Source organism: Marmota flaviventris, unplaced genomic scaffold, assembly GCF_047511675.1.
Source record: "Marmota flaviventris isolate mMarFla1 unplaced genomic scaffold, mMarFla1.hap1 Scaffold_1063, whole genome shotgun sequence".
Taxonomy (NCBI): domain Eukaryota; kingdom Metazoa; phylum Chordata; class Mammalia; order Rodentia; family Sciuridae; genus Marmota; species Marmota flaviventris.
The window spans coordinates 37,422-54,534 of NW_027287729.1; the positions used below are offsets into that span (position 1 = coordinate 37,422).

At 38.2% G+C, this 17,113-nt stretch overlaps 1 protein-coding gene across 2 annotated transcripts in view; it reads left to right on the forward strand.

Annotated features, from left to right (window-relative positions):
* The window catches only part of LOC139701306 (thioredoxin reductase 1, cytoplasmic), a 58,360-nt gene that overhangs the window by 16,787 nt on the left and 24,460 nt on the right, over positions 1 to 17,113 (forward strand). For both annotated transcript variants that reach the window (XM_071607183.1, XM_071607182.1), the window contains exons 2-10: positions 2,437 to 2,556; positions 4,086 to 4,158; positions 5,644 to 5,763; positions 9,729 to 9,871; positions 10,247 to 10,362; positions 12,239 to 12,464; positions 14,754 to 14,846; positions 15,406 to 15,482; positions 16,095 to 16,251. In XM_071607183.1, the coding sequence (XP_071463284.1) occupies positions 2,470 to 2,556; positions 4,086 to 4,158; positions 5,644 to 5,763; positions 9,729 to 9,871; positions 10,247 to 10,362; positions 12,239 to 12,464; positions 14,754 to 14,846; positions 15,406 to 15,482; positions 16,095 to 16,251 (1,092 nt within the window). In that variant the 5' untranslated portion in view covers positions 2,437 to 2,469. The remainder of the gene's footprint in view (positions 1 to 2,436; positions 2,557 to 4,085; positions 4,159 to 5,643; positions 5,764 to 9,728; positions 9,872 to 10,246; positions 10,363 to 12,238; positions 12,465 to 14,753; positions 14,847 to 15,405; positions 15,483 to 16,094; positions 16,252 to 17,113) is intronic.

Consider the following 17,113-nt stretch of genomic DNA (forward strand, 5'->3'; position numbering starts at 1 on the left):
CAAAGATATTTAAAAATGTCACTCACTAATTTAAACAAAAATAATGTTCCTTTTAGCACACAGTGGGTATATTAATTTTAAATTAATTAATAAATTTAAATTTTCTTAGTTTTAATCTCTAATGTAGTAAATGTTAATAGCTAGAATCCACATAAACAAAAATTCTTGGATGTCCTAAATAATTTCAGATTATAAAAGGGTCCTGAGCCGGACAGGTTTGAGAATGCACCCCCTCAGTCAGCAGCCATTGTTTCTAGCATTTGTAGCTGGAGGAGAGTGGGGCACTCATTCATGCCACTCCTTACCCTCTTGTGCTGCCTGGAAGAACTTGCCCTCTGCCCTCTATCGTATTTATCTTTCAGGTGAGATTTACCTTGAACTGAATGACAACAATTTTAATTTTAAATTGGTTTAAAATTTAAAAACATAATGTTTGGTTCTAGGGTCAACAAAAGGCCTGTGTTACTGATTTTACTTTACAAGAGCTAAAAATTAGTTCATGCTTGCTCAGTGCCGCCTTTATAAAATCTGTGCACTGGTTGATAGAATTTGATTTTGAGCTTGAAATACAAGAACCCAGGTCAGCAACAGAATTTTTTCTAACACTGATGATTAAGTTGGTGAGGGCTACTTTCAGCTTTTCAGCACAAGGATACATTTTCTTTCATTTGTTGAACTAGGTAGGTATGTTGGAAGCAGGACTTTCCCAGAATTGGTGGTTTCATTTAGACAGCGATTATTCAACAGTCTATGCAGATAAAATGAGGTTATTTTTTCAAGAACATCCAGCTATGTCTATTTGCAAGTCATTCTCCTGCTCTGTGAGACTGAGGGAGTAGCACTTGTTACATGAAGCTCATTCTGGTCCTTTGCTCTGAATGGCTGTCATTACCAACTTGTTTTCCCCCACAGTGCCCTGCATTGAAGGAGCAGCCTCAGCCATGATGCCAGTTGATGGATACTGGCTGTGCCTACCAGCTTCTGGCATTAGACCTTTTGTGCAGACTATCAGGGTGATATGGTCTTGTCCCCACTGTTGCTGGACTGTCCCTCTGGCCCCTGAGTCACCATGTGCACCTGGCATGCTGCCTGGGGACACCTGCAGGGCTGAGCCTCCTCTTCCACATTCCTCAACTGCACCCCCTTCCACATCCCAAGCACCCTGTTTTGCTGGCCCCAAGTCCTGCCTTTCATCCGCTACACCTGATTGTAGGCAGGAGAAAAATATGCAGTCTGGGCTGGTAAGTTTGGGAATTTTTTGGCTATTAAGGTTAAAACTTTATGTTTAAAAAAACATTTTGTTTGTGTTCTTCAGCTTTTTCAGTCCTCTCCTTAGCACAGATTTTTATTTTAATAAAAGGTAATATGAAATAATAGTAGAATGATTGGATTTTTGAGAATCGAGAGTCAAAAACCTAAATTTATAAAGCCTATTGCATAGAATATGAAAACGAAATAATATAGGAGACTTCAGGGCTGGGATTGTGGCTCAGTGGTAGAGCGCTTCTCTAGCATAAATAAATATAGGAGACTTCAAGTATATGCAGATGAAAGGATTGAACTAGACAGAGCCATATTTATTTAAAATGCCTGGCAGTGGTTGAGTATTTACCTAGCATACATGAGGCACTAGTTTCTATCCCAAATACTGTAAAAACAACCATAAGATACCTTGAAAAGCAGAGACTTCTTTTCTTATATTTTTCATGCAGGTCAATGTCAATCAATTTTTCTGGATTTTTAGTTTTTTTTTCTTTTAAACTTTTTAAACAGTTTTTTATAATTGTGTTAGAGTGGGGTTCATTATATCATATTCATGCATGTATATATAACTTGATTAATCCGAATTTCCAGATTTTTAATGCTTCAGCTAAAATTATAGAAAAGTCTTAAATATTTGACTGACTTTAAAATTGCTACATTGAAATAATTTTACCCACACTTTACCAGGCCCCTATCTTGGTCTGAGACTTTAACCCATTCACTGCACGTTTGACTTAGAAAGTAAAGATGATTACTAAACTATATTGATGGCTCCATTAAAAACACACTGTACAAATGTTTTTAAAAACCTAATTTAAAATTTAGTTTCAAAATTCTAGGATGCTCAAACTAAGTTTAGGTCAAAGTTGCTTTGGTTGTGCTGCCAGGACTTCCCCATGTAGAAGTATTCCACGAACACTTGAAAGAAGAGTGTGGCACAAGAGGGCGCTGACTGGAGCCAGTCCTCCAGGATCGGAACCCAAAAGCAAGCAAGCACTGACCCCGCTTGAAGGAAGGTGGAATATTTCTCTTCATGAACTATAATAGAAGTCAAATAACATTTTTTTCTTTGAAAATTCCTTTTGCTTTCCAAAAGGAAGAATGTCTTACAAACTTTTTAGATATTGTTGCTTTTAAGTTAAATTAAAATTATTTTCCATTGTTTTTCTTTAGGCTTGTGAGGACAGTCTTCAACAGCAACTGAAAATGAATGGCTCTGAGGATCTTCCCGAATCCTATGACTTCGACCTTATCATCATTGGAGGTGGCTCAGGAGGACTGGCTGCTGCCAAGGCAAGGCTCCTTGTGTTGTGTATCATCTGGGTTATGTTTGGAGTATTCCTGTCTATGACAGTTCCCCCGTCCTCTATGTAATTGGTTTGAGGCCCTTTTGTATTTTTCACATTAACTTTGAGTGGTACATGTTAAGGGACCATAATTATAAATTGCCTTTCCAAATTGAAATACGTGTTCTTGATATAGTACTGGGCCCATGCTTAGAACACATTTTCATTTAAGTTTGGTTGATTTTTTTTTTTTCTTTCAAAGCTAATAAGGGTGTTTTGTGGAAATGGTTTGAAATTAAACAAATATATTTATCATTAATACTTGTATTAGATTTTTTTTCAGTTTGATGATTTACTTGTTCTCAATCCCTTGTGTCCCTAGAAGAAAGAAGAGGAAGAGCTAGATTTTTAAAACTTAAGTATTTGCCTCCAGTGTAGATGAGGGTGATCCAAGAGAATAACCTCTCACCGAGGACTGGATGTGACTGGGAAGAGGATGTATAGGTCCAGGTTAGGAGTGGGGCTCCTGGCCCTAAACCTAGATCCACTGCCCATGTGAGGACCTTAGCCCTGTCATCCTTTCTACCAGGTTCTTTCAAAGATGACGTGGTTTATACTCCCTTAATGTATAGTTTGTGGTCATGTAGGAAAGGTGGTAGATTCACATGAAGCTGACCAAATTAGGAGCAGGGCAGTGTCTAGCATGAAGTGACACTTCGCTGAAAGCAATTCAGGAATAGTACCTGATGTAATTTACTCTGGAAGTGGTGCGCAGGGACTCTGTCCTCTTAACCATTAGAGGTTTAGTTGCCAGCGTATAAACTTAGTCCCCGAGAAAGGCAGAAGTTACTCAAATGAACCTGAATGTTGTCTTCATTCCCCAAAAAATATATTTGGAGACTTTGAAGGGCTGTAGCTGTCAATAAATTGGCTGTACCAGCTCTGTAGCACTTGAATGGCCACTTTTTTTTTTTTTTTTTCAGATTGTTGCTTAATCTACTATTGTTTGAGTAGAATTATGTAAGAGGATTCTAGGGTTTCTATCCAGTTCCAACGATTTTATAACTGGAATCTGCCTAATCTTTAAAGCTGCCCTCACAACTGAGTGTTTTTTTTTTTTTTTGTGTGTGTGTGTGTGTGTGTTTTTTTTAAGGTACTGGGGATTGAACTCAGGGGTACTTAACCACTGAGCCATATCTCCAGTCCTTTTTTTTTATTTTATTTAGAGACAAGGTCTCACTAAGTTGCTTAAGGTCTAGCTAAGTTGTTGCTGAGGCTGACTTTGAACTTGGAAGATCTTCCTGCCTCAGTCTCCCGAGCCGCTAGAGTTACAGGCATGAGCCCCACACCTGGCCTATCTGAGGATCTTAGTTTTTATCTTGGAGTTGAAAAGTCATGGTACATGAAATTCCCTTGTATAAATAATTGGTTATGCCTTAGGCATTATAGCTTAATAAAACAACATCGATGTTAGCAGCCCATTGCCCACTTATTATATTAACTCTTTCAACTCATTTTAGTAATTTTGTTTTCCAGGAGGCAGCCAAATATGACAAGAAGGTTATGGTCTTGGATTTTGTCACTCCAACCCCTCTTGGAACTAGATGGGGTAAGCTCCTAAAGTAGTTCAGAAGTGGTTTTGTAGAAGTCAGTTTTTCCCTAGCAATGATCTAAGTAGCTCCTAAAACCCACTGAGACAAACAAAAACCAACAGCATATCTCTTTCATTTGAGCCAAGTTAAAGTGACTTGGCTTAAATGCTAAAAAATCCAGGTTCTTTAGCATAGCCAAGATAGAAACCTTTTGCACAAGCTATGCCTTATGGTAAACATTTGTGCAGTTTAATGTATTTAGGGGGTTAATAAGTGAAAAATGTAAAACCTTTTAAAACTTCCTGTTTTAAATCCACTTTCTACATTCAAATAAAAACTAGAATCAGAATGGGCAGCCTTGCTGCTTCTGTCTTGGGGAATTTTATTTTTATTATTCATTGATTAAATAAATTCTGATGATTTAAGAACCAGTGTCCTGGGGAATATAGCTTAGATTGTCACAATATGAAAGAAATTTCTGCCCCCTGTGGCACCTACATTTTGGTGTGAAGATTAAAAACAAGCAAGGACTTCACAAATTGTGATAAGTGGTCCTGAAATTTTTTTTTTTTTTTTTTTTTTATAATGGGATAGAGAAGAACTGGGTAAAGGAGAGTTTTGACTTTGAGAAAATTATCAAGGAAGGCTACTGAAGAGATGGCAGTTAGGCAAAGCCTTAAAAAGTAAGAATGAACTCCCTATACCAGAAGCTGAGGCATACCCTCCAGGCCGCTTTTCTCTGTTTCATAGTGGTACATTCAAAGGCCCTGAGGTACATAAGAGCCCTTCATCCTTCTAGCATGAGTGGTAGGACCTGGAGGTAGCATGAGGGCTTTGCAGGCCAAGATGAGAACTTTGAACTAATCAATGCATAGTGGGAAACCTTTGAGGAGTTTAAGGCAGGAGAGTAATGTAGTAGGTAAATTCTATGAAGATTACTTGGCTGCTTGCATAAGAAGGAGGCAAGAAGCAGAAATCTAGGTACGGCAATATCACAATTTCTCATTTATCCATTTAGCAAAAACTTAAATGTCAATCCTGTGCTGGGCACTGTTCTTGGTACTAGGTATGTCCCTTACCCTGCAGTGCCTACCTCCACAGAACTCTTGGTAGTGTTCTTAGAGGACATAGCTTTGAGCTTCGAAGTCCAGTGTTGTCTTGCATGCTGATTGATTTTATTTTGGCAACCTCTCCACCTGCCTTCATCTTATTTTAATGGGAAACAAGCTATCACAGTGCTGTTTAAGCTTAGAGATATTGTGCTATTTTGAAGGGGTAGGGGTGAGGGAGATGGGACATGAGTCCTTTGGAGAATCCAGTGAAAGCCTCCTTAAGAAAATAAAATGCACATAAGTTAACAGTTTTTTGTGTGTGGTTTCAGAACCACTGCAGTTAAGCCATGCTTAGCATAACCACTCTTGGTCATTTCTGCATATGGGTTTGATGGTAAGGATGGGGGGTGTGTGCACATAGTAAAATTTTAATTTTTAATGTTGTTGCAGGTCTTGGAGGAACGTGTGTGAATGTGGGTTGCATACCTAAAAAACTAATGCACCAAGCAGCTTTGTTAGGACAAGCCCTGAAAGACTCTCGCAACTATGGCTGGAACTTTGAGGACAATGGTATGGGAGTGAGAAAGCTCCTCTTCTGTTTGTGCTTTTGGGGGTTTGAACTGCTATCTGGAAATGTGAAGCTAGCAAACACCCTGGAAGTTGTTCTTATTGTTTACATTTGTTCGTTGACAAAGTCACTGCAATTATCCTTTGTCAGATAGCTACATAGTATAGTAAGAACAGATATTTAATATGGCATTTCTACTTAGAAACCTAGAATTCTTTCAAATGAATCTCCCAGTGTGTGAAAGAGGTCACACAGTGTTTGTAATGTGAAGGAAGTGCAGATCGTATCTGATGGGCTTTGTTTTGAAGCTATTGAATTTTTCTCCAAAGCAGGTCTTAGGAGAGGTATTGTTTGTTTTGGAGGGAACATTTAGACTTTGTTGCATTAAAAATACTTAGAATTCTCTAGAAACCCTAGACAAATTGAGGAAGGAATCTGTGACTTTAGAAAGTAGATTGCATTCTTTGGTGGAAGAATAAAGTGAGGCCTGGTACAGTTATATGAATTATTCAGATTTTCTTAGATCAGTATCACCTGTTTCCTGGGACCCTTTCAAGTCTGCTTTCTGTGCACAGCTTTTGGAGACCTGAGAGTTTTTCATTTTTTTGTTCTGAACCCCATTTTAATTTTTTTTGCCTAAAGAAAAGAGAATTGAGTAAACTCAGCTGACCTAGGAAGCATGAGTTTGATACCTAATTGCCATACTCTGCCCTCTCCCTCTCCTCTCTAAGTTGCTCACTCCTGTCTGGAGGCGGTCATTCCTGCCTGGCCTGCCAGGTAGCGCCCTTCCCCTCCTGGACACTGCTGTGAACACATCCAGTTAGCAACATGGTTTTTCTTCCTTTTCTTGACTGGATTTCTTTCTGTCTTTTTTTTTTTTTTTTTTTAATTCCAGAAATTCTTCTGGTGAAAGTTAGATAACAGGAGTATTAATCATCTATATAGTGTCCAGCACTCAGGTTTGTGTGTAGTACTTGTTGATGTTAGTCTTTAGCTATCAACTCTTAAGAAAAAAAATAATGTAGTCAGTGGAACAGGATTGCTTAATGTAGTTAAGAATGTAGGGAAATTTATGTAATGTGACTTTAGAATCTTTAAAGGATACTGGTTATTCGTTTGAAAAAGAAAAGAATAGGCCACTGCTGAATGTGGATTCTATTAGTGGGACCAACTAAAAATAATTGTAATAAACTAAGCAATCAGGTAGGGAATGATGTATAACTTAGCAGATTGACAGATCTTTACAGCAAAAGAATGTTTCTGTGGCTGTAATGTAACAACAATATGAAATAGCCATGCATATTTTTTATTTATTTCTAGTTATAGAATAAAAAACTAATAAATGTACAACAAATAAGATAATAAGGAGCCAATACTAGCACAGTTCAGACTCCCTGAATTTCCTGGGGTTTGAAAACTTGAATCAAATCAAATTTGTCTATCCTTTATACATTATTTATCCAACTGATTTAACTATCTTACCTCCTTTGTGTTTCTTCCTCCTTAAGGTCTTTTTAAGATAGAAATACGTGATTTTCTGTTTTAACCTCACGATTCCTGTGCTTGTCAGCAGCAGCAACTCCAGAGTCTTTGAGAACAGCTGAAGAACTACACTCAATTCTTGCACTTTTCAGTAGAGAATGCTTGCTGCTTCAGCCCTTCTCATCAAATCTTTGTTCTGAAATAAAATGGCATACTGTGCCTGTCAGGATCTACCACTGAGGAAACAGTGCTTATCCTCCCTCCTTTTGGTGGTAAAATAATTGTGGCGAGGAATAAAGAGATGCAGATAAACATTACTTTATTTCACTAGGTCTTAGAGCTAGAAAGAAACTTGGAGGTGTTTTTTTCAAATGAGACCAAAACCTTTAGAGAGGCTACTGATTGGTGCTTCCTACTAAATGAATTTTGAAGTGTTATTTTATATTTTTAGAATAGGAACACATCTAATCTCATGTCCTTGATCAAACAACAGCTCTTTTGTTTTCTAGAAACACTGTGTCTGACACTGCAGATAGCACCCAGCATGCTGAGGGAGGACAGGGACCTGAACCAAGCCAACAGCTGAATCTCATGACCAGGAGAGTGACAGTCACCCCACAGCTGGCAGGTCCAGACCTGAGATCTGCCTTTTTCCTAAAGTTTCAAACTGATACACAGAGAAAGTCATAGATCCTAAAAAAACATTTTGAGCTCAGTAATTCAAGCTGGATGAATTGGTCCTTTCTGGAAGATTGGTTGGCTTTATATTGCTTAGGGTTATCCATTTGAGTACTTTTATGCTCAAGAATGAAATGTGTGTTTTAAAATTGAAGTATTTGAAAAGGTTTAGGATCCCATTGTCATTATGTAGAAAATAAGATCATTGTTCACAGTCGGGCTTGCAGAATTTGGGGATATATCCTCATCATATACCTGGTGTTTTACATGGCATGTGACTGCCACTGATGGGTGTGTGACCTTGGTATTCCTGTCTTTGTTTTCCTGGATATATAACAGGAGTAATTCCTGCTCCCTGGGGTGCTTTGAGGCTTAAGTGAGAAGATGTGCCCGACATGTTAAAAGTGATGACGCAGTTCTGTTAGTATGGTTACTGTAGTTCAACCTAAGGTGTGGCCTGGCTCTCTGTAGTGGAAGAGAGTAAACTAGGAGATTTGACTAAGATCCACTGCTGTGTGCAGAAGGGCACACTTAGGTGCAAATGCATTCTGCCTGCCTGCTGGAATCTGCATTCTAGAGGTTTAGCAACGCATTTCGGCTAGTAGAACAGCCAATGGTATCAGGAGGCCTAGGAGAGATGCTGAGGCTATGCCAGTAGGTGGACAGAGTGTGGGTGTGTAGGGTCCTGGTAGTGTTTGGGAACACTGATAGGTGGTGGGTTTGGGGTATTATCAGAAGGCAGGGCACCCTAGCGAACTGGAGTTCCATGTATGTCCCAGAGTCCAGTTACCACTAGTAGCATATAAGGTGGGAATCTGAATGTTACAAGACACTCAGAAGGGACCACAAGACCAAGACCATAGGAGCAGATCAAGTGCTTTAATGCTGAATCCAAAACTGGTATCCCAGACTTTTTGAAATTCCTTCTGTTTGAGTACAATCATACTAGACACTGAGGCTAAGGGTGGCTATCTGCTGTTCCCCAAGGTGAAGGAACCTATGTAGGGAAAAGAGATTTGAGGAGTTTGGAAATCAGACTGGGCCTAAGCCACAAAAGGAAGGCTTTAATAGAAGTGTTGAGTCTAATCATTGAATTTGAATTTTGGTCATTGAAATCATGAAATTTATTGGTGCTATTACCTAATTCTAACTATGTCTTATTTTAGAATATGGTCTTTCCTATAGGATTAGCAGAGTACAATCCACTTAGTAGTTTTATACTTATAAAATTTCAGACATGATTTTTCCCTTTGACCTAGCTTATTGTTTCTCTGTGGTAGTGATATTACTGGCACTTTGGGCTGGACAGCTCTGTGGTAGATGAAGAAAAATAGTTAGCATCACTGGCTGGCTGGGCATTAAATGTTAGGGGCATCCCTCAATCACTGTGACCACCAATGGTATATGTCTGGGATTAACTTTGGATACAGTACTCTAGTTAAGAAGAAAGAAAGAGGAACATAAAAAGAGTTTGGTAATTGTTGCAGTTAGATGGGGTGAGGTATGCTATTGTCCATTCCTGGTTGACAGGCAGGCAGGCTGGCTGGTCCAGGTTCCCTGCAGCGTCCTCCACCCCAAGCACATAGTCCTCTTGGCAGGAAGTCTTGCATTAATTATATTAAATGTATGGTGGTCTTCTAAAAGGGAAAGAATATTGAAAATGAAAAGGTAGCTCATGTGCTCAAAATGAAGAACCTCTTCTTGTAGACTACAAGCTCTACTCTCTTTATTCCATGTTTGTAGTTACTGAGAAACTCATATGTTTGTTGGGCAGTTGAAAAGCTAAATGTCTTACTTTCTTACACAGTTAAACATGACTGGGAAAAAATGACAGAAGCTGTACAGAATCACATTGGCTCTCTGAACTGGGGCTACCGTGTAGCTCTACGGGAGAAAAAGGTGGTCTATGAGAACGCTTTTGGGCAATTTATCGGACCTCATAGGATTAAGGTAATTATAAAAGCAGCATCCTCTGTAACTTTTTTTTTTTTTTTTAAGCTTTGGTTGGTGCTGGGGAGAAAAAGAGTTATAATATTAAAAGTATTATAATAAAAGTGCAAGTCACTGTGACCCAGACTGTCCAGTTTGGTGATTTTGACGTCTGTGGGGGTGTGGTGGAGTGTCAGCATACTGGGCCAGATTACCTGGATTTCAGGCTTGGCTCTATCATTTGCTAGCATTGTGACCTTAATATCTCTTTCTTAATGAATCATCAAATTTTTATGTGGCTCAAATGAAACACTGAAGAACAAGTCTTTGTTAACTTTTAAGTTAATTTTAAGAACTCATTACTTATTAGAGTTGATGTATTGGGTTCTTTTGTAGGCAACAAATAACAAAGGCAAAGAAAAATTTTATTCAGCAGAGCGATTTCTCATTGCCACTGGTGAAAGGCCACGTTACTTGGGCATCCCCGGGGACAAGGAGTACTGCATCAGCAGGTAAGGTTAAATACAAATGTTTTTAAAATTGAAAACTACAAGCATTGGTCATTCTGCCATTTAAAGTCAATATTAACATCACTGCTAACATACTTGTATATAGATACATTCTTGTTTGTGTTTGAAATTATCTCTGCCTCATCCAGAGCAGCCCAGGTGGCACATGTTGTCATGGCTGTCTTGGAAGTGCTGTCATAGTCTGCTTGGGCTGCTGTAACAACTAACTTAATCTGGGTAGCTGAAATACCAGAAATTCATTTCTCATAGTTCTGGAGGTTGGGAAGACCAAGGTCAGGTGATCAAGGTGTGGGCAGATTCCGTGTCTGCTGAGGGTCTGTTGCTTTGTTTGTAGATGGCATCTTCTTTCTGTGTTCTTACCTGGTAGAAGCTGCACAGGCAGCTCTCTGTCTTTCATCAAGACACTAGAGCTCCGCCTTCATGACCTGATCACCTATGAAGGACTCCGCCTCTTAGCACCATCTTCTCTTGGGGGCTAGGACTTCAACATGTGAATTTTGGTGGGGGGAATGGGCACAAACGTTAGTCTCAACAGATACCCTACCCTACTCTTCCCTCCACTTCCCTCCAGCATTCCTCTTCCTCCTTCTTTCCTCCCTCCTTTCCTGTCTTTTTTGACATGGTCTCACTATGTTGCCCAGGCTGGTCTCAAACTCCCGGGGTTCATGTGATCCTTTTCCCTCAGGCTCCTGAGTACCTGGATTATAGGCCCATGCTACTTGCCCAGCTTGCTTTTTATATATATTTTTAATTTGTTCTAATTAGTTTTACATGACAGTAGAATGCATTTTGACACATTGTACACAAATGGAGCACACCTTCTCATTCCTGTGGCTGTACATGGTGCTGAGTCACACCAGTAACACAATCACACAGGTATATAGGGTAATGAAGTCTGTCATTCTACTGCTGATTTTCATATTTTAAAAACTTTTTTTTTTTTTGGTACCAGGAATTGAACCCAGGGGCCTTAGCCACTGAGCCACATGCCCAGCCCTTTTTCTTATTCTCACTGAGTTGCTTGGGGTCTTGCTAAGTTGATGAGGCTGGCTTTGAACTTTCTGTCCTCCTGCCTCTGTTTCCCGAGCTGCTGGGATTACAGGTGTGCACTAATGCGCCTGGTTAAAAACTCATTTTTAACAATGCTTTAATGATATCTTATATGACTTATGTATTCTCTTAACTGTAAGATTTTCATCATGTTTTACTCATATTTATACTTATTTTAATATTATAAAAACAAGATTTTGAAAAATTTTCTCACCTTTTTCTTCACTTATTTTTTTTTGTACCAGGGATTGAACTCAGGGGCACTCAGCCACTGAGCCACATCCCCAGCCCTGTTTTATATTTTATTTAGAGATGGGGTCTCACTGAATTGCTTAGGGCCTCGCTTTTGCTGTGGCTGGCTTTGAACTCACGATCCTCTTGCTTCAGCATCCTTAGCAGCTGGGATTACAGGCTTGTGCCACCACACCCTGTTTTCTCTGCTCTTAATAATCGATATTCCAAGAGAGAAATAACATAGGCTTTTTACCTTTGACAGAAGCTGAAGGTGGGGTTTGGGTTTGCAACTGTATTATGTGTTTCACGCAGTTAAATCATGTGGGTGTAGGTTGGAATGTTGTCAGGAAGTAAATGGTTTGCTCTGTTTAGCAACTGGGCTTGAGCTACTCTGAAAGAAACTAGCAAGAAAGGGAGAATATCTTAAGATTTTATAAAAACTTCTCATGTGTAGCTAATTGAATGTTTATAATATTAATAATTTCTTGTTCTTATTTGGTTTAGTCACTATTCATATATGAACCTTTTTCTATATTTTCTTTCTTCTTTCCCTATCCCTTTAAATTCTTTTCAGTGATGATCTATTTTCCTTACCTTACTGCCCGGGTAAGACCCTGGTGGTTGGAGCATCCTATGTCGCTTTGGAATGTGCTGGATTTCTTGCTGGTATTGGTTTGGATGTCACTGTTATGGTGCGGTCCATTCTCCTGAGAGGATTTGACCAGGACATGGCCAATAAAATTGGTGAACACATGGAAGAACATGGTATCAAGTTTATAAAGCAGTTTGTACCAATTAAAGTAAGTGGGGTTGACTATGGGTTTACTGATTTTGTACTCATGATGAAAGGCAAACAGAGGGTTAGGGTTGGGTAGTGGAAACATCATTTGGGCATTATAAACCTTCGGGAGTCCTGATTCCTCACCTTTTATATATTGAAATAAGCTTGTACCTGCCCACTGCTTAAATAACTCTGCTCTTATTTACGGATTAATAATACCTGCCTTTGTCAACTTACTCTTTTGGTACTTTCTTGATTAAAACTTTCCGTTTTTGCATTCTTTTATAATGTTGGTCTGCTGTATTTTATTTCATCATATGTACTAGAGATTTAAAAATAAGGGTTCAAGGGTAGGCTGACTTTGTTTTTCTTTGTGAGACATTTTTCCCTGGGTATGTGATATATTAAATTATGTACTATGTCACTCTGGCTTTCCAGGAAACAGTTAACTTCATTTCATTTTATGGGCTCTTTTTTGGTCATTTGATCTTTATTTCCAAAGGCCTAAAATATGCCAAATTATACCTGAGACCTTGTTAACATTACCACAATGTTTTGATATATGAGAGTGACAAAATGGATAAGTTAGTGATACTTTCCTTTAGTGCAGGATAGACTATTGTGGTCAAGTTTAGAAATTTTAGCTATTTGTTTCCTCTTTCAGTGACTTGACTTGAGTTCTTTGTATGGCCATGGGTCTCTTTGCTGATGGGTAAAAGTATGAGCTTTGGGATAAGAATGACCCATATTCAAATCTTGTCAGTTTCCACATGACTTGTTCATTTAATGTCTGTGAGCCTCGGTTTCTTTTGTAAAGTGAGAAAGATAATGATTATCTCTGAGTTCTGGGTGAGGATTACATTAGCTAACTTTTAAGCCATTGGAACAGTACCTGGCATAAAAAGAAGTCTAAGGGAATCCATTTCATAGTACTGTTGTGGGGATCGCAAGTCTGCTGTTTCTAGGAAGTAGATGGCTACATTTGCATTAAGGCTGTGAGTAAGAAACAACTGAATGTGTGGGTTTTGCTGGTAGAAAAGTTAATCTTCCTGTGTAATCTCTTAAAAGTTGGAGAGTTTGTGGATCCTTTTGAAAACCTGGTGGACTGTGCCTCCTTAAATAGTATTATCAAAGTGCCTGGGTAGTGAATTATTGCTGTACTGTAAAGTACTGAGTGGAAGGAGCCTTTTGTGAAGAGGTGGGAGAACAGGACATTTTGGTCAGAGGTTATAATGTATACAGAAAGGCTCTGGGGAGGAAAATTGGTCTAGATACAGAGAAAGCCTGGCTAGAGTACAAAGTGAATAAGGGCAACGATAGGATGAGGCTCTTTACCTACCATTTTGAAACAAATATAAGATATGAACCAATTGAATTCCTCTCCAAAGATGAGAAATTTTAGTTTAAACAGGAGAGACTTCCAGTGCACTCAAAAGAGATTTAACTATATAAGAAGGGAAGAGAATTCAAGAAGAGAATCTTTACTGTTATTGATGTCAAAAGTAAAATGACCCTGAAGAATGTTCCCAAACAGAGTGATTATATTTTAAAGGTAGGGCAGAAATTGCAGGTGGTTTTATTGTTTTCTTCCAGGAAATATTTTATAAAAGCCCATGATTGGCTGTTACTCAGAGACAGTAGGTTAACTACAGACTTGAGGAAGTTTCCAGGTGGCAGTGCCTCTATGTCATTGTTACCCAGAATGGATTAGCCTTGACACCTTCCTGTAATAAGTTGGTATGTTCATTCTCTTGCTGTAGCACAGATGTATTCCTTTCTGCCTCCTTAACAGCCATTGAAACACATACATCTCTTTGCCACTATGGTTTTTACAGCTTGCTAGCTGTCATTAAAATTATTAATAATCTACTTCAGTACCTGTTCTTTGTTGTCAGTGATCTGAAGTCAGAAGGGAATCTCTGAATTTGAGCAGTAGTGACTTTCCCATGGTGAAAGCTTCTGGGTGAATTATGAGATAGGAAATGGGAAAAGCAGTTGAGATATTGGTCTGATTTTTAGGGACTGGCCTGTACATTCTCTGGCTTTTTTTTTTTTTAAAAAAACCTGTTTTTCCCTCTGAACTTTACTATTTGAAAACAGCCTCTCTAAGAAGCAGTGTTAAGCTGTGACAAAGAAGGGGCTAAATAAAAGAATCTCATATCATCCTAATTATGTGAAGGTGAGGTAATTGGGATATAAAATGCTTTTTAAGCCAGATTTTATATTTCAACTTTGGGTTAGCCAGATTGACAGGGAAGACAATTATTTTCCTTAATAAACATCTATCAAAACTTTATCACTTTTGCAGATTGAACAAATTGAAGCAGGGACACCAGGCCGACTCAGGGTGACAGCTCAGTCCACCAATAGTGAGGAAATCATTGAAGGAGAGTATAATACGGTAAGGAGATGCCCAGGGCACTATTCCAACAGAAAGCAAGTAACATGCTTCTTGGTTCTCTGTTGTGTACTTACAGTGACTTCTTCTAAAATTACTTATTCTGATGCCCCTTCTAAGATATCTTCAGTACTTCTGATATTATAATTTGTTTTGACAAAGGGTGGCTTCATATTTTCTCTACTGTAACTAACTTAAAATATTGTTTTATCAAATGGCTAAAAAAGGTATCAGATGTTTTTGAATGAGTTAGAATTTCTCTGTCCCTTTTACCTCCCAACCTGCCACTTGGAAAATAACTTAATCAGTCATAGAGTGTGTTGTGTTTGTCTGTAAACTTGGCTGAGTTTATTAAGGCATTAATTCTTTCTCATTATTAATAAGAAACGAAGAGCTATTTTTGCTATATCATGTTGGAGAGGTTTTTTTTTTAATTGAGGGTTTTAATCTGTTTTAACTTGTATTATTAAGTATTTATTACTAAGTGGGAAATGAAACTGTATTAGCTTAATAATCTGAAAAATTCATGCAAAGGTTTTTAAAAAGTGTATTAATTTTTCAGGTACTGCTGGCAATAGGAAGAGATTCTTGTACAAGAAATATTGGCTTAGAAACTGTGGGGGTGAAGATAAATGAAAAGTAAGAAAAAACATTGTCATTCAATGCTATTTCACTTATTCATAACATTGATCAATTGTAGAGTATTTTAAAGTTATTTTTAACATAGTTGGAGAGTTCCGTTTTTTGGTTTAGAAAATAGAACACTCTTCAGTGCCACTCATATTAGTGTTTCCTGCATTTATTTTGTTTTGTTGGTTATTTTAATTTAGAATTGTCTCTGTAAGGTTTCTTTTTTTGGCCATACTAATAGGCTCAAACCCAGCACTCTACCTCTGAGCTACATCTGTAGCCTCCTTATAATAATTTTATTTTGATAAAGGGTCTTGCTAAGTTGCCTGGCTGGCATTGAACTTGTGATCCTCGTGCCTCAGCCTCCCAAGTAGCTGGGTCTATAGGTATACACAATGTAGTGTGCCTGGACAGAGGTTTCCTATAGTTTTCTTATTTCTTTGATTTTCACAATAGTGGACAGGATTGTCACTAATCGTTTTGGTTCCTCTAAGCTTTTTAATAATACACTAGAACATCGTTCTCAGAGTCAGTTTTGGGCTTCATGGGGAGAAAGGGGATTTAGTTCTATTTAGTTGATATTGGTAATGGACGGTAATTTTTAACTAAACGAATTTACAGATCTGGCAAAATACCTGTTACGGATGAAGAACAGACCAATGTGCCTTACATCTATGCCATTGGTGATATATTGGAGGGAAAGCTGGAACTTACCCCAGTGGCCATCCAGGCAGGAAGATTGCTGGCCCAGAGGCTTTATGCTGGCTCCACTGTCAAGGCAAGTGCTGTCGTCCACTGAGACACTCTTTTTAATAATCCTCTCTGTCCCGTTTAGTGGTGCAGTTGGGAAATGTACCAGGTTTGAGTAATTTAGTACTTTGGTAATGACATTCTAGATCTGCTTTATTAAGTGTATTCCAAATGGTACATTGGTAGGTCTTCTATACATTTGTGACTTTATTATGAAAATTGTCACTTTTGGAATCACACTTAGAATAAAGAGGAGCTAGTTTGTTTCATATACTTATAATAGTTGCATTTCCATCAGTTTCATTATTACCACTGAAAGTATAATTTTCTAAGTCTTTTTTTGTACCTATCTAAGCTATAAAAGGATTTGGGGATTTAGGCAAAAGTTTCAGTGTGCAGAGTTGTTTAAACTACTGTTCAGACTTTATTCCCCAGTCCTTTCAAAGAAAATGTCTTTTGTTCTTAGGATATTAAATATGTTTTATGCTAATGTTAATGCTTTAGAGTGATTTTGTTTAAAGTCACAGTAGAAAATTGAATGCTTCCTTTTGTAGTATAGAACCAGATGGCCAGAAAGAATAATATACCCTAATTATTTTTTTAAAAGGAATTCTGGGAAAATGAATTGTGAAGAATTTAGTTACTACCCATTTTCCTTGAATATAAATCATCATGGGTTGGCTACAGTAATGGAAGTCTCATTGAATGATGCTAGTAAAGTTTATTTGTGGCCTGGAGTTATTCTGGATTTGTAGCATAATAAAATCTGATAATTTGAAATGATGAGATTAGGGGTAGAAAGGTTCTGTCAGAGTGGCTAGATAGGGTTCTTATTCCTATTGGAACAAAGATAACAAGATCACCTCTTTGAGTTAAATCTTACATTCATT